The sequence below is a fragment of the Equus caballus genome, chromosome 12 (assembly GCF_041296265.1).
Source record: "Equus caballus isolate H_3958 breed thoroughbred chromosome 12, TB-T2T, whole genome shotgun sequence".
NCBI classification, from domain to species: domain Eukaryota; kingdom Metazoa; phylum Chordata; class Mammalia; order Perissodactyla; family Equidae; genus Equus; species Equus caballus.
Window position 1 is genome coordinate 16,146,586 of NC_091695.1, and position 26,214 is coordinate 16,172,799.

Sequence of the window (26,214 nt, forward strand, 5' to 3'; positions counted from 1 at the left end):
TGCAGAGATTTTGACTTTAGAAGAAAGTGATTTTCCTTGCTTTCCTTATTTACATAAGCCTAGGCATAGGGGAAACACTTTTTTATATAACCACATTTATATTTACCACCAGCGAAGATCTCTAGGCAGGGGAATGATATGAGCAGAAAGAACTCTGTTTTGGGAGTGAGGAGGTTAAGTGTTGAACAACAGTTGGAGAAGAGTTGTAGTAAGAATATGTATCAGGGCAGGAGCAACTAAAGGAAAAGTACGCAGACAAAAACTCATAGAACTGCAGACTAAATGGCTGTCTTGGGAGATTAGGAAGAGCAGTAAAAAAAACAAAACCTTTAATACAAAATAAAATCACTGGGTCCCCAGAAGGATGGCGATGCCCTTAAGAGAGAAAGGCAAATACGAACATAGGGATGGTCAGCAGGAGCTGAGAAGGGAGAATACTACCATTCTCGCCCTCACTCATTCTGCTTCAGCCACAGTGACGTCCTCCCTATTCATCTCCTGAGCCAAACATACTCCTGCCTGGAGGCCCCAGCCTGGGATGCATTTCCCTCAGACATCCACGAGCTTCCCTCCCTCACTTCACTCAGGTATCTGTATAAATGTGACCTCATCCAAGAAACATTCCCTGACAGATCCTCTATCGAAAATAGCATATCCCATGCCTGACCTACAACCGCACCCCTGTCACCATCTGGCCCTTGACCTTGCTCTCTTGTTCTTCATGAACTTACCACTGCCTGACATTATTTATTTATTGCTTAAATGTCTGTCTTCCCCCTATGTAAACTGACATTTTGTGTTTTTTCTAATGGCCTAAAAACCTATCTAATACATATTAGGCAATCAATAAATATTTGTTAAGCAAATAAAGGTTGATATCTAGACTATGGAATAGAGATAAAAATTAGTGAGTCATCTTCATAGTGGCACTAACTAGAAGACTTAAGAACATAGGCTTTATCCATATAAAATTTTTTCTAGTAAGTCAAAGGACAAATAGAATAAGGTATCACGTTAAAAGAATACTTAAAATCAAGAAGACATAAATAATGTAAATTGTGTTTCCTACCTGACTCTCCCATTCTCCTCTGCCCTCAGTCAGCTCTCTTAAGATGTTCCCACTTTTCTAATCTTCTTACTGCGGAACTCAGATTCTCTAAAACAGTGCTCTCCACTAGAACTTTCTATGATGATGGAAATGTACTATTATCTGCGCTGTCCAGTAGGGTGACCACTAGCCACATCTGCCTACTACTGAGCATTTAAAATGTGTCTAGTGCAACATAGGAACTGAATTTTAATATTATTTAATTTTAATTTATATTTAAATCTAAGTTGTCACATGTGCCCGTTGGCAACTATGTTGAACAGCTCAGCTCCAAATGATCTTGTTCTGTTTTTAATAATTCCTGCTAAAATTATAATGGCAGCATTGGTAAGAAGGGAAAGTGAATAGCAAAGGAGCCATTTGGGAATTCTGTCATCAACTTTACTATGTTTTCAAACTAAAATTGTGAAAAAAAATTAAAGTTAACATCCTATATGAGTCAACAAAAAGTACAAAGGTCCATGGCTACCATTCTTCCCTAAAATTAAAGAAAACTCACAAAGTTATACAAGTCATTCTACAGAACATTGTAATAGAATGTAAGCCTAATTGCATGCAATCATTTACAAGTAACTTTCAGAGCATTGTAGAATCTCATTTTTAAGCTTAACCTTAACTTTCAGTGAATCATCAAAACAGTTTTATACATTAGAAATCTCTACGGAAAAAGAGATTTAACTTTCATGGCATTAATTTTTTTCTATCTGAAGTTACTTGTTTAACAAATGTGGGGGGTGGGAAAAATACCAGGGTTCAGTTAATAAACTCCTAAACTGCTGAACATACGTGATTTGCCCTCAGCAGAGATGAGAGCACTAGACCTGGATCTGTCACTTGTCCTTTAAATCACTTTTAGGCTGGCCAAGCAACATCACTAAGAGCAGAGTTCTAGGACAGAACTTCAACATTTTTCTCACTTTCTATGCAATCCTTACCAAATAAACTGATTCTAAATTGGTAACACTTAACACTTATTCCAATGTGTTATGTCAATTTCTCTAAAACTTAAGCCAATATGTGGCATTATTTTCTGTGCTAAAATTGCCTACCCAAATCCCTCTTATCTTTTGATCCATTCTTTGATTGCTCAATTGTAGCACATCTCGTTCTGGTGGGCATATACTGTTTCTTTCCTGTTTTAAAAAAGTTCAAAAGAATTTAATGATCATGAAAGAAAGAATATTACTATTTAATTTCAAGTGGGCAAAAGCCTGGTATGGTCATGTCTATGACAGAGTTTGCCATCACACAAAAACTTTGAAGAATCTCTCCTCTGACTATTAAGTTCACCTACGATATCTTAGTATCCTGCATTGCTACCTCCTTGCATTTGCATTTTTTACTGCCAAACTCCAACACAATTTTATTTCCAATTTAAGCTGGAGGTGGGAGGCACTCATCTGACAATTCACAATATCCAACCTGGACAGGAAATCCAAGTAATGAAAAAAAGTACCTAAAAGTGTTGTTAATACTCTAAATGATTTGGGCTTTTTCCCAGAATTCAACAGAGTATTAAATTACAGTATAGAATGTTACCAAAACAATATCAAACACCAGGTACACCACTTCTTAATTCTCTATGATACAGAATACAAGCTTTCCTTGAAATGTTTCTTTTTTTCTCTCAAAAATGGAAGGTGAAAATGCACTAAAGGCCAATCATTGTCCTACTAACTAGTGAAAATGTAACAACTTCTTGAATATTAAGTGAAGGTTCAAAAATATATGTTCTTCAAATCAAGTGACATAATTTACTTTATCTTCTGATGTACCCAGGTATGAATAAATGAAAATTTCCCCACAAGCCCCAAATGTAACTTCTATGGGATATTTTAGTTTAAAAGCTAAATTTTTCTAGTCATTAAAAACACATGTATTTTATTCCTTCTAACAGAGACGCCCAGTCATAAACAGTTATAGTCTAGCTTATACAAGTAATCATATGTATTTAGCATTAGAGACTCTCACGTCAAAATACAGATGTTTTGTCAGTACTACAACCAATAGATGACACACTTAAAATTAGCCAGGCTCTGTCTATGCTATAGTCCTGTCTGTAATAGACTTTTTACTTAAAAAAGAAAACAAGGAATTAAAAAAAATAAAAACTCCTGCCATATTTGAAGAATTAGTTAAGCCATGGTCAACTTTCAAATAAAAATATATTTCACATAAAGTTAAGAAAATGTTCAAAAAGAGTTTTCCTATCTAGAACATTGCCTTGAAAACTTCCTCAGACTCTGATCACTCCAATACTCCACATTCCTTCAGCGCGCAGGTAGTGTTTTCAAAGGAGGCCTGTGTCTGAATATACATCTTTCCTTCCCACGTTTTACCACTCCTTTCAAGAATTAAAAATACATGAAAGATTTCATTTCTTATCAGCAATATAGCATAATAATTTAAAGAATCTGCTAAATGCATGACATCTCCTTACTTTCTCAGTTTTAAACCATGAAACACTATTATGACACTGCCAAATTTAAATGCTGGATCAAGACTATCTCCAAAAGGCAGCTGTACTTCTTAGAACTTGATAAAATAGGGTACAAATTTGTTAACTGGAAAAGAATTATTGTTATTCATTGGCTACTTTTTCCCAGTTTGATACTAATATTATTATAATGAAATCACCGCATTATAGTTCTACAACAGTTTTCCTCAATAATCTCAAAGCAACTTTATGGACACACTATCCAAATTATTGAATTCTTTTTTTTTTTTTTAATTTTTATTTTTTTCGGATGTACATCATATTTCAAATTCTGGATACATTACATCATGTTCACCACCCGAACACTAATTATAGTGCATCTCCTCACATGTGAGCCTAATCACCCCTTTTGCCCTCCCCCTTCCCCGCTTCCCCAATGGTAACCACCAGTCCAATCTCCAATGCTATGTGTTTTTTTTTTTTTTGTCCTTTTTATATTCTACTTATGAGTGAGATCATATGGTATTTGACTTTCTCCCTCTGACTTATTTCACTCAGCATAATACCCTCAAGGTCCACCCATGTTGTCACAAATGGCTGGATTTCATCATTTCTTATGGCTGAGCAGTATTCCATCGTGTATAAATACCACGTCTTCTTTATCCATTCATCCCTTGATGGGCACCTAGGTTGCTTCCAAGTCTTGGCTATTGTGTATAATGCCGCAGTGAACAGAGGGGTGCAAGTATCTTTATGCCTTTGTGTTTTCAAGTTCTTTGGATAAATACCCAGCAGTGGAATAGCTGGATCATATGGTAGATCTATCCTTAATTTTCTGAGGATACTCCATACTGCTTTCCATAGTGGCTGCACCAGTTTGCACTCCCATCAGCAGTGTAGGAGGGTTCCCATCTCTCCACATCCTCTCCAACATTTGTTGTTTCCTGTCTTGTTAATTATAGCCATTCTGACGGGAGTGAGGTGATACCTCATTGTAGTTTTGATTTGCATTTCCCTGATAGCTAATGATGTTGAGCATCTTTTCACCGTGGGTGTGTATGTGTGTGTAGCTCTTGAAAAATATCCACTAAGTAATTTTATATTCCACTTGAAAGAAATGGTAGAGAAATGGAGTTTCTGGTTTATCTCAATTAATTGTCATACTGAGCAGATTGCTTGCTGTTGTGGTTTCTTTATCAATAAAATGGGCTGTGCTTCTAACCAGGATACTAATTCATATTTAATATATTTAAAATACAGATGTCTGGGCCCCACCCAAGAGCCACTGAATCAGAGCCTGGCAGGGAGGAGCCCCAGCACAAGGAGATCACTACTGTGCTGTCTTTCTCTTTGCGTTGTCTTTCTAGGAGCCCTTTTCTGGGTATAGCAACTTCATGTCTTTACCTTCTACCTTGTGACTCAATCTCTTACTTCCCCACAAAACGTGCTTGTAACTGAGTCGAACAAACATAGGCGTTATTTATCTATAATTCACAAGATGATTTCAATCTTTGAAATCTACATTACTTGGACTCTTGCAAAAAGATTTTCAAGAGCAGTCCCTTCTGGTTCCTCAATAAGTTGGAAAGGCCTTGACTTTAATCCAACATATTTGGTGTTATGTTATCCCTGATATCATTCAGTTCTTACTGTGAGCTTCTCAAAACAAAGATGGCTTCTATTTGGCCTGGAAGAAGGAATGTGAAATCATCTGAACCAAAAACGTGATGTCCTCACTCTGGCTAAATTGACAAAATAGTGATGATTCTTCAACTGTCCGAGGCTGCATTTAGATTTGGATTGAAATCATGTTGTCTATTTTTCTCATGAGCTTATATATTTTTTAAAATGTTGCACTACTATTTGGAAAAGTTTGAACTCGTGCAAGGTATTAGTTTTGTGACTATATAATTTCTTGTCGTAACTGGAGCCATTTTAGGAGTGTAAAGGGGAGCTATCCATAACATGCCAGGGACAAAACAAGCACCAACAGAGCTGTCCAGACAGCAGTGGGATGTGAGCCCACCTTTGCCATCTGTGACCCAGAGGCAGGAGACATGGGGGTGAGAGCAGGAGTCAGTCCCACCTTGGTCAGACACGTCCAAGCCTGGCTTTGTTCTGGCCCTGCCCAGGTCATGGGTTAAAGAGTCTGCTGTGTCTGCCGAGAGGAGGTCGATGGGAGGAAGCATGGTGACCTGGGCCCAGTAGGAAGGACGGTCAGCAGAGTGACAGTGACCCAGGGAAGAGAGAGAGTGGTGGTTTATACTGGAGGGTGGTGGCAGAGATGGAGAGAAGAGAACAGAGGGAGTTTGAGGGAAATATCTATGGACTGCCTGATGCATTGGATGTAGACGGTGAGGAAAAAGGACAGGTCAAGAGGGGTTTCCAGGTCTGGGCTGAAAGCGAGGGGACGTGGGGGGCTGTGGACTGACTAGAGCATTCTGAAGCTAAAGCAAGTCTTCCGTGGCTGGCTTCCCCAAGAGCAACCCCAAGTCTGTGGTTCCTCATGCTCCTCTGAAACAGGTCGTGTACTTGGGACAGGATCCGTCCATGTAGTTAGCAGCGTTTGAGAGGATAATTGGGAGCAGATTTCCTGCAGAAGTTGTACATCTGCTCTGCCAGGCTGTTTGTACCTTCCTGTCTGTGTCTGCGCAGAACCCTGACCAGAAATGGCACTGTCCTCTTTATCTTCCCTACACTTTTCCTCTCATTCATCTCAAGATCCTTGTTATTCTATGTGGATTCCCAGCATGGACATCACTTGGGAGCAGTGCAGGGACTCGGGCCCACCCAGGACCTTATGAATTACGATCTGCTTTGTAACGAGATCTTCAAGTGATTCGTATGCCCCTGAAAGTGTGTAAAGCACCGTGGATAACTCCTCCTTCTTCTTCAGCATTCAGCTCAGGACCACGTCCTCCAGAGACCCTCCCTGACCTCCCACCCAACACCCAACCTGTTGCAGGGACAGTTCGAGAGCCGGGCACAGAGCCAGCAGTGGGTGCACACGCCACCTCCATGAGCATTTATAGTCCGTGAGTCTTTCTCTTCCACTGGCTCTGCGCTCTGCTGCAGGCCATTGAGTGTTCATCTTGGCATCTCCACGAGTAGCATCATATCGGCTCCACTAAGGCAGTGGACGCATCAACCTTGGGAACTCTCACCCTGCCCTCGAGCCCCTCCTGGAGCTGCCCTGGGAGCCCCTGTTGTAGGAGCGCCTAAGAGGTGAGACCCTCTGATCCCCAGGGCCTTCATGGATGGTCGAAACCTCATGGACGTCCAAATGGACATGACTACTCCCCTCTCTATTCCTTCGAAAAAAGCTTTTCACTCAGTGTACTACATCCACACACAGCTGACTTTTTTTCCGGATTTCCCTGCAAAGATTTTACTATGATTTTCTTAAAGTACCGCAGATAATATACGTGTGATCATAAAAGTTCTGAGTCCTCCTTCATTCCTCTTCTCAGACCCCACAACAGTCAAACACTGCCCCATCAGTCCTGCTCCTCCACCTCTGTGATGACCACCCCAGTGCCAGCCCCAGGGCTCCCTGCAGACCCCTGTGAGGCCCCTCACCAAAACGCTGCCCCCTCTTCCCCCACCCCACATTCCACTGTCTCGAAGCCACAGAGATCTATGTAGATAGCACATCACAGTATACCCCCATCCACCCTCTGTCTCCTCCCCAGGTCTACACCCTTCCCTGGTGTCACTCCCCTGCACTACAGAGACATCTATGCAGTGGGCCCTGGTCCCTGCCCACCTTCCCTCCCCCTCATCTCAGTCCTATTTCCGCTGCCCCAGAAGCCACCTCTCAGGTCTCTATACTTCCTGTTCTGTCTGCCTGGAACATTCTGCCCATGACCTCCCAGGCTAATTCCTCTTACCTTTCATCTCAGCATAAATGTCACCCACTGAGTGTTAGCCTGTCACCGCCCTTACCATCCCCCTATAGGAATCGTCTGTAGAGCACGTATTTCCCTCCTTCATCTCTTTTTCTTTATTATGTGACCTCGTCCCTTGCTAGAATGTAAGCGGCGGGTCCCCAGGCCTCGTTAGACCGTTTTGTCCATCACTGCATCTTAAACACCTGGAACAGCGCAGAAGACATCACAGAAGCTCCACATGTAACAAAACAATGGATGGGAAGGAAGGCAATGAAACCCTCGCACTTCAGATTCAGCAGAGTCAAGTGTGCTGGTCGCTCTCCAGATTCCTTCGGGGCCCCTCTCTGGCGGGCTCTGTGCCCAGGCTGACTCCTCTGCCTGCGCTGCCCGGGCCTCTGGGGGGCTCCCAGGCTCCAGCAGGAGGTGGGACGACAGGAGGGCAGAGGGTGGGGGCAGTCTTCCCTGTTCCCCTGACAGCCCCTCATGGGCCCAGAGGACACCACTTCCCCTCCTCCCTCCAGCCCAGGGCTGGGAACAGCTTCCCTCCCGCTGGCCCCTGGGAGCCCCGCATCCCTGGCCCTTCCCTCCTCCCTGTCTCAGCTCCGGAAACGGCTGCATCTCAGTCTCTTCATCTCCACCATTGGGGTGAAGTGTTTGTAGTGGGAATTTTGTCGGGTACATCAGGCACCTCTCCTTTTCTGTGTACAGGACTTAGGATTCTTTTGTGTACATCGCGGTGGATTGCATGATCTTTTTCTTTTATTTATTTTAAATAATTTTTCAAAATTGAATCTCTTAATTTTACATTTTCCTTAGGTACCGAAATAACAAAGTATTCTACATCTGTACTGTAGTTTGTGCGTGTCTGTGTGTGTGGGTGTGGGTGCATATGTGATTGCCACCAAGGGAAAACGGCATAAAATGGACTGCAAAACATTGAGAAATGTTTTGGTAAGAAACACTATCTTAAACAATACAACAAAGATTTAAAAAATTACAGAACAAAAAACAGAGTGCAAATTATCTAAAACTACCCTCTAAATTAATCTATAAATTTAGGAATAAATCAAAACATTATGAAATGTCAACGGGAGTATGTTGAAGTCTTTTTTTTTCCTGCTTTTCCATTGGTTTTTACTAACCATCTAATTCATTCAGGCAAATATTGTCACTTCGCAGATTCCTAATAAGGGCTCAGAGCACACAGAAACAGTCTTTATTGTTTTCTGCATCTCTATGTCCTACTCTAATGATGGCTTAATGAATAGTGACCTTTCATTTAAATCTAAACTCAATCCTTATACTGTCTTATTCTAGAGGGTCCAAGGACAGAGAATGCAATTGATAAGCAATGTATTAAATGAAACTTTATTTGAAAAAATATCTTACACATTAGAATGCTTTATCTACTTGAATAAGAATAATTAAGTAAGTAATAGGAGCTAAACTAAAAACAGAAAAAATCAAAATTCCTTTGAAAAGAGAACACCCGTGCAGATGTCCTGCTGTGGCTGGGGTGCTGAAGGCCCAGCTGCTGTGGATGCTGAGTCCAATCTGCAGGTGACCCCAGGCCCCTGAGGCCTCATGGCAGGGCCATCCTCCTTCCTGGGGGGGGTCCTACCGGCCCAGGGGATTCCCCACACTTCTGGGCCTCTGGGGACCGTGGGAGGAGCAGCTGGAGGAAAATTGCCTCTTGGCAAAGGCTGGAACGAGGCCTCCAACATGGCCAGCCTTTGCCTGTTGTGCTCGTTTTCTCGTCTTAGCTCCTCGAGCTTTCTCTCTGCCAACATGGCTGCCCTCCAGCTTTCTTTGGCTCTTTGCATCTGGAAGAGGTTCTCCTTGTGATAATAGGAAGTGCACGTCTTCACTTCTTGGGCCAGGTCTTCAGCCATCTTCTTGTAGAGGTTGCGAAGCTGGTACGTGGAGTTCATCTCCCAGCACACGTTGAGGAGCTTCTTCTTCAACTCGGAGCAGACCCTTTCCTCCTCAAAGAATTTTCCATAAAGTGACCCAACTTCTTCATCATGTAGCTCATGCAGATTTTGAAGTTTGAGCTTCAGCTGCTGAATCTCACCTTCGAGCTTGGTGTTTTCGTGCTGCAAAGTTGCTTCCTCGGTTTGGAGGGAGAGGATTTCTCCTGGAAGCTCTTCCTCAATTTGTTTTTGTTGCTGCAACCATCTGGCTCTTTCCTGATGTTCCTCTTCATCAGTTGCTTTGGAGACTTTAACAGGCAGGCTCTTCAAAGCCTTTTCCAGAAGGTCGACAGTGTCCTGAAGTGCTGATGTGCTCAGGATTGTATTCATCGCTGCCAAGCACAAGGTTCGTAACGGGAGAGGACTGGCCTCCACCCGAGGGCACTGAAGGGCTTCCACGGCTCGGTTCTCAGGTCCGGTATTCTCCCCACATTCTCCACTGACTTCACCGCGGGCAGAACACCTTTCGCCTGGAGACTTCCCTCTCGTGAAAGTGTGTCCTGTCTTGACTATCAAAGCCACCACCACAGTACATACCAGGACCTCCCAGGGGAACGCAGGGAGACCTGGACCCTGGCTCAAGCTGTCCGAAATCACCAGAAGAGCACACCACAGGTGCCCCAGGATCAGCTGGAAAGCGGACGCGATGGCAGGCAGCAGGCCCTCCATGGCTGGGGAGAGCTCCGCAGCTGTGCCTCTGAGTGCCAGTGCCCTGTGGGCCACAACTGACCACTCGGAACCCTGAGGAGTGTTCCATCTCCAAAGTAAACAGGTGGCTGGAACCAGGGTGTGTCAGTTGGTTGGGGGAGGGGAGGCCAGCTAGGGTCTAGGAAACAGACCCCTAAGTGAGCTCTGAAAGTAGAAGGGGTCTCACTTCTCCAGGCACTGGGGGAGGTGGACAGGGCTGATGGCAGCCTGGCTCTGCCAGTCTAGGCCCACCTGGCCCTACAGCACACCTAGGGGACAAAGCAGGGCCAGGCCACGTCCCTTTTTGTGCACAAGAGCAAGTGATGGGGGCCATCCCTGGGTGAGGCCCACTCTCCTCCTGTTTTCAAGTTTCCTTCTGTGCAGGGACACCTGGGACTGCCCACACAGCTCCCCAATCTTCCTAGTCTGAGGCTCCCTCTGTCCTTCTGGTTGGTCACTGGGGACAAGCAAGGGCAAAGACTGAAGGATGTCCCTAAAGGTATGAACTAAGAGACCAGGATTCCAATCCAAACAACTCAAGAGTCATCAATATAAACTGGCAATCTTATCATTTTATGGATTTTGGTTGAGACAATATGTCCTCATTCAATCCAAGTGTTCCTGGGTGGAAGTGACTCTCCTGGGGTGACACAGTGACCAGGGCTCCTTTCCTCATGTGGCCCTGCCATCTTCAGTATAAGCTTCCCAAGGTGGCCCTGAGGAGGGTCCAGTCCACCAAATTGTCTTCAGAGGTGGGCCTCTGGGGATGGCGTTTTTACACATATTATCAAAAATAACTCAACAAACACTTTTTGAGAAACTATGACATTCTAATATGATCATGGGAACATCAATAGTCTCTTGCCCTGTTAGGCTTCATGTTTGGTAAGCAAGAAAGGCACAAGCAAATAATTTTAAAATAACACAGTACTCATTAAGACACAGGTATGCTCTGGGTGCTGGAAAAGCACTTGGTCCAAACTAGAGGCCAGGGGAAACATTCTAGAGCCATTAGCTCCTGAGCTAAATCCTACAACGCCAGAAGAAATTAGGCTGGGGGTAAAGGCTAGAAGGGATTCCTTCGAAGGAAAAGCAAGCATAAAGACAAAAGAAATTAAATAGCACTGGGTGGATGAGAACTTCAAGCCATTCTGCATCATCACAGTGTAAAGAGAAAAGAACAAAACAGTAGAAAACGAAGTCAGAGATGCAGACAGGAGTCAAGCCACAGTGTGTCTTCAACTTGGACACAGCAACTGGGTCTGTCTTACACACATAAAACTTCTCCCGATTATCACCTATTATCTGTGTGAAGTAGGAGTATTCCAGGCTTAGCCGACATAAGATCATTTGTAGAGCAAAAATACTAAGATTATCCTGAAAACTTGAAATCAACCAACATTAAACAGTATTTAATGCCAATTAATAGCTATAAACATCTATGTGAATGGGTTCTTCCTGGTTATTTCCTAACTTTGAGAAAGTCTATAAACAAAATCAGAAATTCTCTTCCAATACAAGTTAGTAATCAAACTTCTCTAATTGAGAATGCATAAAAATAAATACCTACATTTTATAGAATACAGTTACACCACAATGAGATATGGAGGTAACTGAATGTATTTTGAAAAACTCAGTGCTATATAAGCACAAAGTATTCATGTTATGAATAAAAATTAGTCCATAAAATTTTCCATATGGACCTGTGTGTGCGCATGTATGTGTGCTTATTTTGTTACATGGTAATAAACCTTTCTCCAAAATCTTTATTTTGGGGAGGGGCAGGGATTGAAAGAAGGGAAATTCTACTAAATGGTAAAGCTATCAGTAATTAAAAATACTACTTTATCTTCAAAAATAATACTAAGCCTCTACCAACACTTAAAATCCATAAAACAAATGATTTTGCCCATTTAAAATTCTAGAAATTTTTGTTTCTTTAATGAGTAACACTGTAGCTGTTCCATATTTCAAAACAATGAATACTCCATGAGGTGCTCTATGAAAGGATATACCAATGAAATACAATCTGGAAAAAAATATAATGCAGCTAATTAAAACATGCTCCTTTCAAATACATTAAGAAGAACCAAGGTTAAAGTAGTCTTTTCTTTTGTCCTTTACCTCTGCTTCAACAAAATTAATATATCCCCAAGGAAAATTTTTCATTACATTCCTGTCAAAATATTAAGAAAGAAGTAAACTTACTCGCATCTGCTTGGCTTCCCACACTGATGTATCTATCACTGCCAGGAAGCACGGTTTGGTAGTAAGTTGTCTCCTCCTGCTGAGGGGTCTTGGCATTCTTCGCAGTGAGGAAAGCCACTGCCAACTCCAAGTTTCCATTGCTATCCTTCAAAGATCAAGAACAGAACATCAAATATTTTGGAATAACTCTGTACATTCTCACATGATTTATGTAAGCTTTTCCATAACAACTAATTCTCAAAGCAAAAATCATTTTCAGATTCAAAATCATTCTGTGTGATTCTGATTTTATAGTATAAATTCATCATAAACAAAGAACACTATATCAATGGTAATTCCTTTCTCTATTAATTAAAACTACTAATATAACGTAAAAATCAACTCTATAACTAATTTCTCAATTTTCCATTACTTTCATATCTGCTTAACAAAAGCCAATCACAAACTTATACTTCTAAACAAATGAACAAACTAAAACATGTTTTCTGGAACTTGCCATACACAAGGATGAAAAATGAATTTTTAAAACAGTGCTTCTGCAAATAAGAACAAAAAAAGGTATTCCCTTTAAAATGGGTGCTGAACACATACCTAAAGGCAAACTTAACAAGGAAATGTCAAAGACTTATAGGAAGAAAATAGCAAAATGTTCTGAAGCTTGACAGTATGGAGAAACACAAAGAACTCCTAGACAGAAATACTCAATACTGTCAAGATAACAATCCTGCCCAAATTAAATATAAATTCTATGTAGTTCTCATCAAAAGCATACCTGGACAAAATTCTAAAGTTAATTTAGAAGGAAGTAGCTGCTAAAAAACTAAGAATTTTTGAAACAGTAAAATAATAAGAGACCTGCCCAGTTATATCTCTATATTTTCTGTCCAGTTAACAATAAATCTAACACTAGCTCTATGACAGCTAGTTGAAACAACATTAGGAAATCCAGGTATTAATAATGAAGTTATCTCTGTGACACAAGGCCAGAACACATTAAGATTGTGTAGGCCTTAAGAATTTTAGGATACGAGAGGAGTGTAATAGGAAGCCAGTCGAGGGTTCTGCCTAGAAATGACCTGGTATGACTTACATTTTAAAAGGATCATTCTGGCTGTGTGTTGAGACTATAGGAGAGAAAGGGCAGAGAGTCTCTTATTTGCTATCATATTAAATGTAGGGGGTGATAGAAGGAGAAAGATTAGAATGATTCCAAGATTTGAGGAGTGAACAACTAGAAGAATGAAGTCCCCAACCCACCTCGACTCCAACTCTAGGAGCTGCTGAAGAGATAAAGTAAGAGTACAGTTGGAAAAGCACCACTGCTTTCACCTTTGTTATCTGTCACAACCACTGTAAGATTCTCAAATGACTCATCCAAAATACAGGTATAACATATCCCATAGTTAGATAAGTAAACTATAGTAAAACAACTTGCAATAACAATGGCTAAGATTTACTGAGCAGTAATATGTGCCAAAACATGTGCCAAGTACTCTTCACAGACTACCTCATATAATAATTAGCTGACTACAACAGGGACTTACACAACGTGAAGGTCACTTACTTTGCGAAGCTAAAAACAGATGCTCAAAATAAATACAAGTGCTGAAATCAATCAACGACATGTGGTTCCCAAAAGTAGACTCCATATCAGTATTTTACTGAGAGACTCAACTCATTAATAACCCTCTTACAAATTTATACCGGGCAACAGTTAAGGTTTAAGTACACTGTTTTCACTTCCAGCTACTGAGAACTGAAATGAAAGTTAAAAAAAAAAACTAAGGTCACACAGCTTACCTCAAAGGAAATGTGGACAAGAATTAATTGGATTAATTCTTTACATTTATTTAATTAAACACATTCTACATGTTTCCCAAGTCAAGAAAAAGAAAAGTGCCCTGACAAGGTACCGAGTGTAGTGTCACACTCACTGACACAGAATGGAAAAAGTACATTCTGAAAATAGACAGGATTTAGTCATATTTATCACAATAAAGAAAGGACTAGTGGGGCCGGTCGAGTGGTTGAGTTCGCGTGCTCCACTTTGGCAGACCAGGGTTTTGCTAGTTCGGATCCTGGGCGCAGACATGGCACCGCTCATCAAGCCATGCAGAGGCAGCATCCCACATGCCACAACTAGATGGACCCACAACTAAAAATACACAACTATGTACCGGGGGGCTTTGGGGAGAAAAAGGAAAAATAAAATCTTTAAAAAAAAAAAAAAGAAAGGACTGGCAATCATCTAAACATCATCATATAAACTGACATACAACACATTTGTTTCCTCCCTAAATGCTTACAGTGGCTTCATAAACCCTGCATTAATGCTCTAAACAGTACTGCTTCATCACTGTCCTGATGAGGCCAAAACGAAGCAAAGCCTCTAGTGAAAGCAGAAATTAAGTGTGATGCTCTGGGATCAGGCCACTTGGTTTCTATTTCAAACTCCTCCACATACTAGCTGTGTGATCTTGATCAAGTCACTTTAACCTCTGTTTCCTTATCTTTTAAAAAGGGATGAAAATAATACCCCATGGAGTTATTAGGAATAGCACCTAGTACTGTAAGTGCTTACTAAGTGCTAGTTGTTATCACTACTATTATGAGGATTATGATTACACTCACCTAAAAGATAAATTGCTTCCAGACACAAATGAAGAACTTTTGTGTCAACATCAAAAATTACATAATTTTGTCTCATGGAGCAAATGCCAAAGGATTGAAGCTGTGTGTATGCCTACAGTGGCAAAAGGCTCTCACTGCTAGCCTTTGTAGCTATATATATATATAGTTCTTGAACATCTTTCACTCGCTTGATCTTTTCCATGTGCATACCCATGTGATTTAACTCATGTGAGTGCCTCTGTGTGGAAATGAGGGTACTTCATAAGATACAACAAAATGATGCATCTTATCTGTTGCATATACTCAAAAGTTTGATGTTGAATGTTCTTAAGGTAAATTACTTGAATGTTAGCCAGTTTCTATTTCTCCTTCTTGGAAGGAAAAAATGTAAGCTTTTGACTCTCTATTAATTTTCTATTTCTCCCTCCTCCTCCTCTCTCTACTCTCCCGCACCCTCTGCCCCTATTTAAACTCTAAAATCATGGTTCTTGAGGAAAACCAGCCATTAGCATTTGGATTCACATCCCCCTATTTTGCATGAAAAGTGTTTCCTATGGAGAGAAGTCATCTGTCACTCCAAGGTATGCTGAAAGCTAACATGCTCAAAATTGCAGTATATGTTAGCTAAGGCTCTTACTTTATACAAGTTCTTTCCTATATCTCTACTACTACCACACAGTATAACTAAAAAACTCAACTTTCAAATACGGCAGGCAGTAGAGATGAGGGTGTAACACAAGTGTAGGTCATAAAACAGAGGCCATACTTTCAAAGCTTGCTGTAGTATCTGGGCATCGTTGATCCCAGTAATTTCTCTCGGCTGATTCAAAAATGTCTGCTGGTGCTAGAAGAGAGGAAAAACCAAAATCATTACACTCTGAAATCTGAAAATATACAAGGACAAGAAAATAAATGACCTTTGGGCAAACAAACAGAAAACAAAATAAACTAGAGTAAAAAAGAAAAACAAAAACAGGGGCAGGCCTGGTGGCACAGCAGTTCAGTTCCTACACTCTGCTTTGGCGGCCCGGGGTTTACTGGCTTGGATCCCATGTGCAGACACAGCACTACTTGTCAAGCCATGCTGTGGTAGGCGTCCCGCATATAAAGTGGAGGAAGATGGGCACAGATGTTAGCTCAGGGCCAGTCTTCCTCAGCAAAAAGAGGATTGGGAGCAGATGTTAGCTCAGGGCTAATCTTCTTCAAAAAGAAAAAACAAACAAACAAACTTGAGAGAGACTGAACAAATTTCATTCTTTTAGGAAGAAGGAACCATGCTGTGGGGAGCACTTATTCCATTTTCATGTTTCCAAAAGGGAACTTCTACATTACTTCCCAAGAAGAAGTCTTACTGAATTAACAATTTCTGGTCCATTCTTCACCACCTCATTTATGCCACCCAACAAGAAAAGGAGTGGTTAGCATGAGGCTAAGCCTGAGAAACTAAGGAAACAAGTATCCATTGGGTTACTTTAACTAGGGCATGGGACCAGTGATGGAGATCGAGGCAGCTCTGGTAATCTCTCCCTGTCCCTATGGACAGGCAGCATCCAGGCCCCTGGGATATGTGAAAAAGACACGCTTTTGGCAGGCCATGCACTAGGTGAGTATATTATATCACTGGCATCCTACGATCTGTCTGAGGAAAAAGAGGACCATCTCATGCTCCCATCCGTCATAAAAGATCCTAAACAGAATTGATCATTTGCCCCCAGTTGCTTCAGATCTGTTTACAGTCTACTGGTCTATGTACCATATAATCTATTACACTCTATTGGGGGGATAGCATCCCACTACCAAACCCTTCCCTGAACTTCCCTAATTAAGAACCATGTTCCTCCCTACATCTCTGTATTTCTCAAAACAAGTTCCCAAAAACTGTAAGACAGCACCACGACATAATGCAAGCTCAAGGGATATGATCTGGAAGACAAGTCGTCACTAGAATGAAAGGATCTGCAGAAATCTTTCTTGAAAATGTTTTACAGTCATCTCAGTAAGAATTTTATGGGGTGAAAGTTTAATGAGAAACAGTATAGTTACACAGTTTCAAATTCTTCCTACAAATTATAAAGGGAGAAAAGGTAAATTTATACTGAAGAAATCTAACAGATACCAACTCAACCAAGTGATCAGAGCTAATATTACCAATAATGGGACTGACAGCGTGTGCCTCTTGATATGATATGATACACCAAGAAGACAATATCACCTGTGGTTTTCCTGCCAAAAACCATAACCTGAATCTAATCTTGAGGAAGTATCAGACATCCAAACTGAGGAACATTTCGCAAAATAATTATTGTGTTATCTTCAAAATGTCTATATCATGACAAAGGACAAGTTTCCAGATTAAAGGGGACCAAAAAGGCATGGTAACCAAATGTACTGCAGGAGACCACATTACATCTCAAACTAAACGCAATACAGGATATCATTCGGACAACTGGAGAAAGATGAATGTGGACTGCTTAGTAATGATATTTTATTAATATTAAATTCCTGAATTTGATAATGCACTATAGTTATTTAAGAAAATATCTTTTTTCTTAGGAAATACACCCTGAAGTATTTCAGGGGGTAAAGGGACATGATGTCTGCAACTTACTCTCAAATGGTTCAGGAAAAAAGTTATGGGAAGTTCTCTGTACTAATTTCACAACTTTAAATTTGAAATTACTTCAAAATATAAACTTTTAAAATGTTATGCATACAGATTTGTTGATGTCAGGATTGTAAAACGTGCGTTTCAAAACATGCTTGACAATTTAAACATGCATAATGTATATACATTCAGAAGTGAAGGGTCCTAAAGAAATTACAAAATGAAATGAAAAAAATAAATAAATAAAAGCAATTTGAAAGTCAGGTTAGAGAGAACGTAGTCGAGATATCTTTTACAAAAGCCACACATATAAGTTACAAATTATATTCAGCTACATGTAACAGAGTCCCATCTAAATAGTAGCTTCAACATACTGCAGTGTCTTTTCCTAATATAATTAGACTGGAGGTGGGCAGTCCAGATCTGATAAGGACAGCCCACAAGATATCAAAGATCTAAGCTCCTTCTGTCTTCCCACTAAACATTCCTATATATGACATTCAGCAAGTGTCTGTCACTCCATGTCTCCTCCTCCAGCATCCTGTCCAAGTTCTAGGTAGGACAAAGGGAAGGGCAAAGGACAAAAGGTGTCTGCCAAATGATTCTGCCTTCTTTATCAAGCCCTTTCTGGCGACTTCCACTTAAAGCCTCACTGAACACACAAAGCCTCCTGGCCACTCCTAAGTGCAAAAGCGGTTGGGAAATGTATTTTTCAGCAATGCAAAAAGGCACTCTGAAGATGAAATCAAGGCTCTGTTTGTTAGGGAAAAGAAAGAACGTATATTGCATAGGCATTGGCAGTATCTGCCATGCCATCAATGAATTTTCATTTCCATAAAAATCTTATTAAAGAGTTGAGATAACCAAGACTATCTAACAATAAAATAGATAATAAAGTACATAAACAAGGTCATATAAATGCCAAGAAGAATCAAAATAGTTGAATAAAAGAACCAAATTGCCAAATTTCCAGGGCTGAAATACAAGAAAAATAAAATTCTTTTTAAACTTGTCAACTTTTCTACTTTCTTTTAAAAAGTTAACAATAACTAAGCAACAGAACCATGACTAAGTTACATAATACCCAACATTACAAATTAAAGATGTATAAAAATTTTACAGAAATTCTCCTTATCTAATTCAATGCTTTATTTTAGTGAACATAAAATACTTGAAAGATTTTATAAGCCTGTTTGCAATTTCACCACCACCAGCACTCCAAACTCCATCCTTTACACAGAGCATTATTTTCCTCAACTGCGAATTATTCAATCGTGCATCGGGAAAGACTATTGAATACCCCAAAGAAATTACTCATTTGTACAAACGTCGCTGGCTATTATTTATAATGCTGGAAAAATGAAAAAAGATGCAAATGTCCTTCCACTAAGGAAGACATTCTAAACTTTAATGTACAGAAGAATGACCTGATGAGTTTTCTAATAATGATGATTCCCCGGCCCCACCCCAGAGACTGTGATTCCAGGAGGGTGTGAGTTAAGGCTAATAAATCTGTATTTTTAATAAGCATCTCAAATGATTTTGATACAGATGGACAAATCCAAACAACTGTATATTTTTAAGTAGTGAATCTATATAGAAGGTTATCTTCACAAAATCGCATTAAGCTGAAGTGGTAGGATACAAAATAGTATACATATACATTAATGACAAGATGAAATGTAAATACAAATGTAAAACCCAGAAAACATTACAGGGCCTGTGTTAGACTCCCAATTCTCCCATCTCTGCTCTCACACCTTTTGCAACTTTTCCCTTTCTCTCACTAGAGATACCATATATTTCCTTGCTGCATTGAGGAGCTTGACCATGTGACACACTTTGACCAATGACATAATAGCAGAGAGCATGCAAGCAAACATGAAATGTGCTTACATGGTTGGGCTTGCCCTCTTCATCTTCTTCCTTAAGAAGAACATGACCTGGGAAGCCCACTTGCCCCAGAAGAATGAGGCGCTTGTAGAGAAGAGCCACTCCAATCAACCCACAAATCTGTGAACGTGATGATAATATTTTGGTATGTCACCAACTTTTGGAGTGAGCTGTTATGATGTTAGTTGACCGATACAGAGTGCAATAAGAACACTGAGTATTTTATCAAGAAAAGCAACATCTTTGAAATTTTGTTATGGTTTGGTACTTTATCATCTTTCCACAAATACCTTCTGCGTCTACCTGATAACACTAAACTGCCCTAGTTCATATTATCTCACCATAACAAGAAATCCCCAAACTTCATTGACAGATAATTCCTAGTACACGTGTCCTTCAAATAGCTCTTCGTAAGCCCCAAACCTGCCCCTGGCCAGCTAAAAGCTATAAGCAAAAAACAAAAACAAAAAACTTTTATTTGCCGAGCCTTGTCTTTTATTTTTCTGTCTCATTTTAAGGAGGACAACATGATCTTTCATTTCCTTCACATGTAATATTCCGTGAACTCTCTGAGAATTTTCCTGCAGTACAATCCTTATCATGGCCTCACAGGCTGTCTGCAGGCTGCGGCTCTCTCTAGCCTCACCTTGCACTACTTTCCCATCTTCCTCTTCCCTCTAACTTTTATGCAGGGTCTACAAAATACCACTCTGCTTCCTAATTCAAAGATCGGTGTATATTCAGTTGCCTTCTGTGAAGATTAGAGGTTCTCCTGGCACTCACCACATTATAATAATATACTACGGTTAATCACCAGATTCTAAGTCCAAAAGGAGCACAGTCTGTCTATTTCACTCATCACTGTATTCCTGGCAACTAGTACCAGTGCTGGCATGTGGTAGGCACTCAATAAATATTGACTGAATAAATGAACATAGCAGAGTTTACAGAGGGTAAGTGGACTAAGTCAGATCACAGGGCTTGAACTCATCCACAAGAAAGAGGTACTAATTACTGGAGACAGGAACAAGAGGCATACCTAAATCAGGCCCACTTACTAAACAAACTTTCTACACTCTCCTACAGTCTATCTAGAATTTCCCAGAAGGCTTCCTTTCTTAGTTCTGGTCCTGTCAATCCTGCTTGAAGGTGAGTGTACAGGACAATATTATTGAAATTCTCCACTGCAAATACCCCAAAGAGCTATCTCATGAATGGCTGGGGTACCTTGTACTTCCTACTGGCACAGAGCTAAGGTTTCTCTCAACCTTTTTGGGTTAACAGCACGTCAGTGTTAAAGTAAATTAATCATATATCCCTCTGGGTGTAAAAATCTGAAGATGTGCTCTTTTTTTATATATAAATGAAGCAGGTAGTTTTTTTTTTTTTTTTTAAGATTGGCACCTGAGCTAACAACTGTTGCCAATCTTCTTTTTTTTTTTTCCTGCTTTGCTTTATCTTCCCAAACCCCCCGTACATAGTTGTATACCTTAGTTGCATGTCCTTCTAGTTGTGGGATGTGGGACAGCGCCTCAACGTGGCCTGACGAGCGGTGCCATGTCCGCGCCCAGGATCTGAACCCTGGGCTGCCGCAGCGGAGCACCCAAACTTAACCACTCGGCCACGGAGCCAGCCCCAAGATGTGCTTTTTTATACTTCACTATTTACATTTAGACTTAGAAATGCCAGAATTTCTGAATTTAAAAAACCTTTTCCTACCTTTTTACAGAATCCCAGAGCTACAAACAATCTTTAAGCATTCACATAATCCAAAAAAAAGAAAAAGGAAGAAAAGTAAAGAAATGAGATGCTTTACGGGAAGCAGGCAGCAAAGAGCAATGGACATAGTTGGTCCTCAGTAAATGTTTGTTTCCAGCCTTCCTCACCTCAGAGTTCATACCCCACCTGCCACCTCAACCCTTCAACCAATCTAACATCCACATAATGTCCATGCCCCTAAGAGAATCCCCCATCCCTATTAACTAGTAGACAAAAGAATGCATCATAAGTAGAAACTCTACATGCAAAAAATATTGTTTCACTGCACTATAAGCTAAGTCCATACAGAGTTAAATACATTTCCAGGCCAAATATGAACCCAACATGATGAAACATGGTTTCTATGGGAACATGCATTTTGAGTTTCAAAAACCCAATTTGTAAAAGCTTTTGGAACAGTGTGCTTTTAAATTAGAGGGCCTATATTCTGGAAAACATGTGGGTAAAAAAAAGTTTGGTGAATCAAATGACATCCTTGAACTATGACATCAGCAGTTTAGACAAAATATATTTAACTTGTTTTTGATGCTAATAATCTGACTGATTCCTAATATATCTCTCTCGTCCAATTAAATCTTTACATATCTCTAGTTTCCATACTTAAATTTTCATAATTAACTTACAGTCCAAAAATAAAATCCCTCTACTAATAAAACAAAATAAACTACAACACTATACGATTCCTAGCAGCTACATCTGTCACAAACAATTCCTTACAGCAAATATAGTTTTTGGTCATACTAATTCCACACATAACACACCCTCCAGACTATCAGAAACTCCATTCATCTAGATAAAATGCTAGGTGTAAAAAAGCATATGCTCTATACCACTTTCTTTCCTGGACCCATAAAACAGCTACTGGCAGAAGTGTCCCCACCTCCAGCACCTCAGCAAACTTGCCCGCTATCCAGTGGGCTTCAATCACAACCTCTCCAACAAAACCTGAATCTGAGCCTCAGGGCTCGTGGAGGACCTCTCCAAAACTTACTCCTCCTTTTCTTCTCTAGAGTTTTCAGTCTTTAGTAGCCAATCACCGTTACTAGTGAATCGTATTAAACTTTCCCTGTCCAAATTATTGTGTGTTTTCCGTGTCCTAACTGGACCCTTACTGATCTAACTTCCTTAAAAGCAATTTTTGTATTCTAACAATATATTCATGATGTAATTCTGTATTCTTAGGAGACTAAACATCAGAAAAAATTAGGAAGGAAAAAAGTTAACCATACATGCAAAGTTCTATCCTAGAACTCTCATTTACTATGCACTTATTAAAAGTATATAAAGCACCAGAGATTTCATTATGTAGGCACAATTGATGGAAATTATTGGCCACTGGTGACTGAACTCAATCTCCAGCCCCTCTCCCCTCCCTGGACTGGGGAACCTGCTGAAAGTTCTAACCCTCTAATCACAGTGCTTGGTTTTTCTGAGGTCCAGCCCCTCTCCTGAAGCTATCTTGTCCTCCAACCAGAAGTTTTCTCATTAGCATACAAAAGACAGTAAATTTCAAGAGTTACAGGAGCCTTGTAACAGTGACCAGAAAAAAGGACTAAATAGTACACATTAGTGTACAGTTGGGCAAAATCCTCTAACACAAATCCTGTTTAATAACAAAGTGTTGAATATCTCGTGTAATTTATTGAGTATCGTACTGAAAGCGAAACACATAATGGTTTATGGGTTCAGGACTGTTGTAAGTGTTATCAGCCTCATGATCGCGTGGCTGACTGGGAGCTGTGGCTCGCTGCCGCTGCCCAACGTCACAACAGAGGAGTGTACCACATACCGCTAGCCTGGGAAAAGATCAAAATTCAAAATTCAAAGTACAGTTTCTACTGAATGCATTATCAATTTCACACCAATGAAAGTCAAAAAATCCTAAGTAGAAACATAGTAAGTTGAGGATCATCTGTATCCCACTCTACACTAAACCACACAACCTGTTCAGTTCAACATTCTGCTTGAGAGATACAGCAATAATTACAGCACATTTACAGTAGTCTCCCCTTACCTGTGAGAGATACGTTCCAAGACCCCCAGTGGATGCCTGAAACCACAGAGAGTAGCAAATCATAGATATACTGGTTTTTTTCTATACATACATACCTATAATAAAGCTTAATTTATAAATTAGGCACAGTAAGAGATTAACAATAATAATAAAATAGAACAATTATAACAATATGGCATAATAAAAGTCACCCAAGATCTTAACAACCTCAGCATAAGATTTTTTTCTTTTCTTGATTAAGTTGAGAACTTTTACCTTTTCACTTAAAGCTTCCCTTTGGCATATCCGAATTGCATCCTCACTACTCTTGCGCTTTGGGGCCATTATTAAGTAAAATCATGGTTACTTGAAAACAAGCACTGTGATACCACAACCATCAATCTGATAACCCACAGCTACTAAGTGACTAGAGGTGGGTAGCATATACGGTGTGGATACGCTGGACAAAGGAATGACTCACATCTCAGGTGAAATGGAGTGAGACTTCATCAGGCTATTCAGAATGATGCACAATTTAAAACATGAATTGTTTATTTCTGGAATTTTCCACTTAATACTTTTGGACCATGGTTGACCGTGGATAACTGAAACAATGGAAAGCAAAACTGCGGATAAAATGGGACTACTATACTGAGGTATAGCAAAAAATAAAGTTTTAAACTATGATCAAACCTGAAGGCACATCTGTGAAAACTACAACAAAAAGGCTGAGAACCCCACTCTAAGACAATGGCTGTCAACTGAGTACCAGGGTCAAAGACGTAAAGTGGATGACAACGGCAATAAAATCTACTCCCAAACTTTAACAATAACTATTACAAGAATATCCTGATGCACATGTATTAATTTCCTTGGCTGAAGTTGGAAGTGCCAAATTAGCTTCTGTAAAACACTACCATTCTGTTAAAATTAAGTTAACCTTATTCTTCCAAATTTTACTAATTTTTTAGTTTTGGTTATATCTAAGTTATTAGTTGGGTTTTGGTCTTGGTGCATAAGAGCTATATAATAAAACATAATAAATTTATGCCTCGTTTACGTTTACGCACACTTCAGTAAAACTATAATGAAAAATACTTTAATTCAAGGGAGAGTCCCTGAGACCTATTTTAAAAAGTCCCAATTCAAGGATAAAAAATATTGTCATCAGGTGGAGCATTAATGAGGAGGAGGAGAAATTTTTCAATACAGTTGCTGGTTCTCCAATCATGAATTTGGACACCTATGCAAACAATATGCCCAAACTTCAAATCCAAGTGGAATAAGACAAATACTGAAGGCAAAACAAGAAAAAGACTAGAGGACAATAAAAGAGAGTATCTTGGGGCCACCAGGTGGCATAGTGGTTAAGTTCAGCACTCTGCTTTGGTGGCCTGCAGTTCAGTGGTTCGAATCCCAAGCATGGACCCACACCCCATTCATCAAGCCAGGCTGTGGCAGCATTCCACAGACAAAACAGAAGATTGGCACAGACGTTAGCTCAGCAACAATCTTCCTCAAGCAAAAAGAGGAAGATTGTGGCAACATATGTTAGCTCAGGGCCAATCTTCCTCACCAAAAAAAAAAAAAAGAGAGAGAGAGAGACCATCTTAATGAAAGAGTATGGAAGTTCAAATAATAAACAAAACTAATCACATATGAGACTAAATTGAAATGAACTTCTATTCATGAAAGAATAGCATAAAGGGAGTAAAAAGACACCCTGAAAATGGGAAAAGATATTTTCAAAATAGCTAAGTAGAAAATAAAAATTATCTGTAGACTAAAGAACTCCTTCAAATCAAAAAGGAAAAGCTAAAACCACCCAAAAGAAAAAACAAACAAGAGAAACAAATGTAAATTTCACAAAAAAAACTCAAAGGTCCATAAACACATAAAAAGATAACCAAATAGTTTACCAACAGTAGGATGGTTAAGTTCTGGTGCATCCAGAAGTAAAGATGAACTATAACACAAGGGTCATTTATTTCATATAAACCTGAACTCTTCCACCTCAGAGCACACACAAAAACAGACTCCACATAAATTACAGACGTAAATGTAAAAACTAAAATGATAAAACATTTTAGAAGAAAACACAAGAAAAAAGTTTTTGCAAATTAAGTTTCAAAAATTTGTTAAAGCATTAACCGTAAAAAAAAAAAAAAAGTGGTACAATGAACTTCACCAATGTTAAAAAACTTGAGTTCATAGAAACTAATAAGAAAATGAAAAGAACCTACATGCTGAGAAAAGATATTTATAATTTATAACGACATATTCAGAATATATAAATCCCTGCAACTCAATAACAAGATATATCTATAGAAGATATAACAACGGTCAGTAAGGAAAAGACAAAGGCAGCAGGTTCCCAGTACCTCCCGGCCACACTCCCTGACCACCTCCCACCCTCGCTCCCCCTTGCCCCCACAGAAAGCCCCCTGAGGCCCTAAGACAGGCGGAAGAGGAGGAACAGAGGCACTGTTAGTCAGCCCCTCCCTTCGCACATTAAACCCGGAGAGCTCTGCCCTCTCTTCCAGCAGTGCAAGGGGTATGAAGGGTCCCTGAGCACCACCGGCACAGCCAAGAATGCACAGAAGGGCATTCACTTCCATCCAAAAACTGCAGACCCTGAGTTTAGAATTTGCCTGAGGCAACCCCCAAGATGGCCAAGTAAGCTAATGGCAACATCAATGTTCACAGGGCCCTAGCACCACACCTCCTCGCACGGGACCCCAGCCCTTGGCAGGCTACTCTGATCCCCACGTCCCCAGAAGCCTGGGCCCCTATCCAGCAAACATCACAGAAACCACAAAGCTGACTCCAGCCTGAGCTACGCCACCTTCATCTATCCAGCCACAGCCCCACAGCACAGACGCAGTGAGCCTTCCCTCTGACACCAGCAGCAAGGACGGAAATACTGTCAGTTCTGTTAGTTCCGCAGTCTTATCACCGACTGGAAGTCCCCGCTCTACTGGGGAAGAAGCCCAAAAGTCAGTTCTGAGAA

The 26,214-nt window shown here is 40.3% G+C and overlaps 1 protein-coding gene across 1 annotated transcript in view; it reads right to left on the bottom strand.

Annotated features, from left to right (window-relative positions):
- LOC111775911 (ubiquitin carboxyl-terminal hydrolase 25) overlaps nucleotides 1–25,822 on the bottom strand; it is a 61,409-nt gene extending 35,587 nt beyond the window's left edge. The window contains exons 1-4 of the mRNA XM_070230541.1: nucleotides 25,586–25,822; nucleotides 23,226–23,261; nucleotides 15,701–15,778; nucleotides 12,304–12,448 (exon numbers count right to left, since the gene is read on the bottom strand). Coding sequence (XP_070086642.1) covers nucleotides 12,304–12,448; nucleotides 15,701–15,778; nucleotides 23,226–23,261; nucleotides 25,586–25,822 — 496 coding nt within the window. The remainder of the gene's footprint in view (nucleotides 1–12,303; nucleotides 12,449–15,700; nucleotides 15,779–23,225; nucleotides 23,262–25,585) is intronic.
- Between the last annotated feature and the right edge of the window lie 392 nt (nucleotides 25,823–26,214).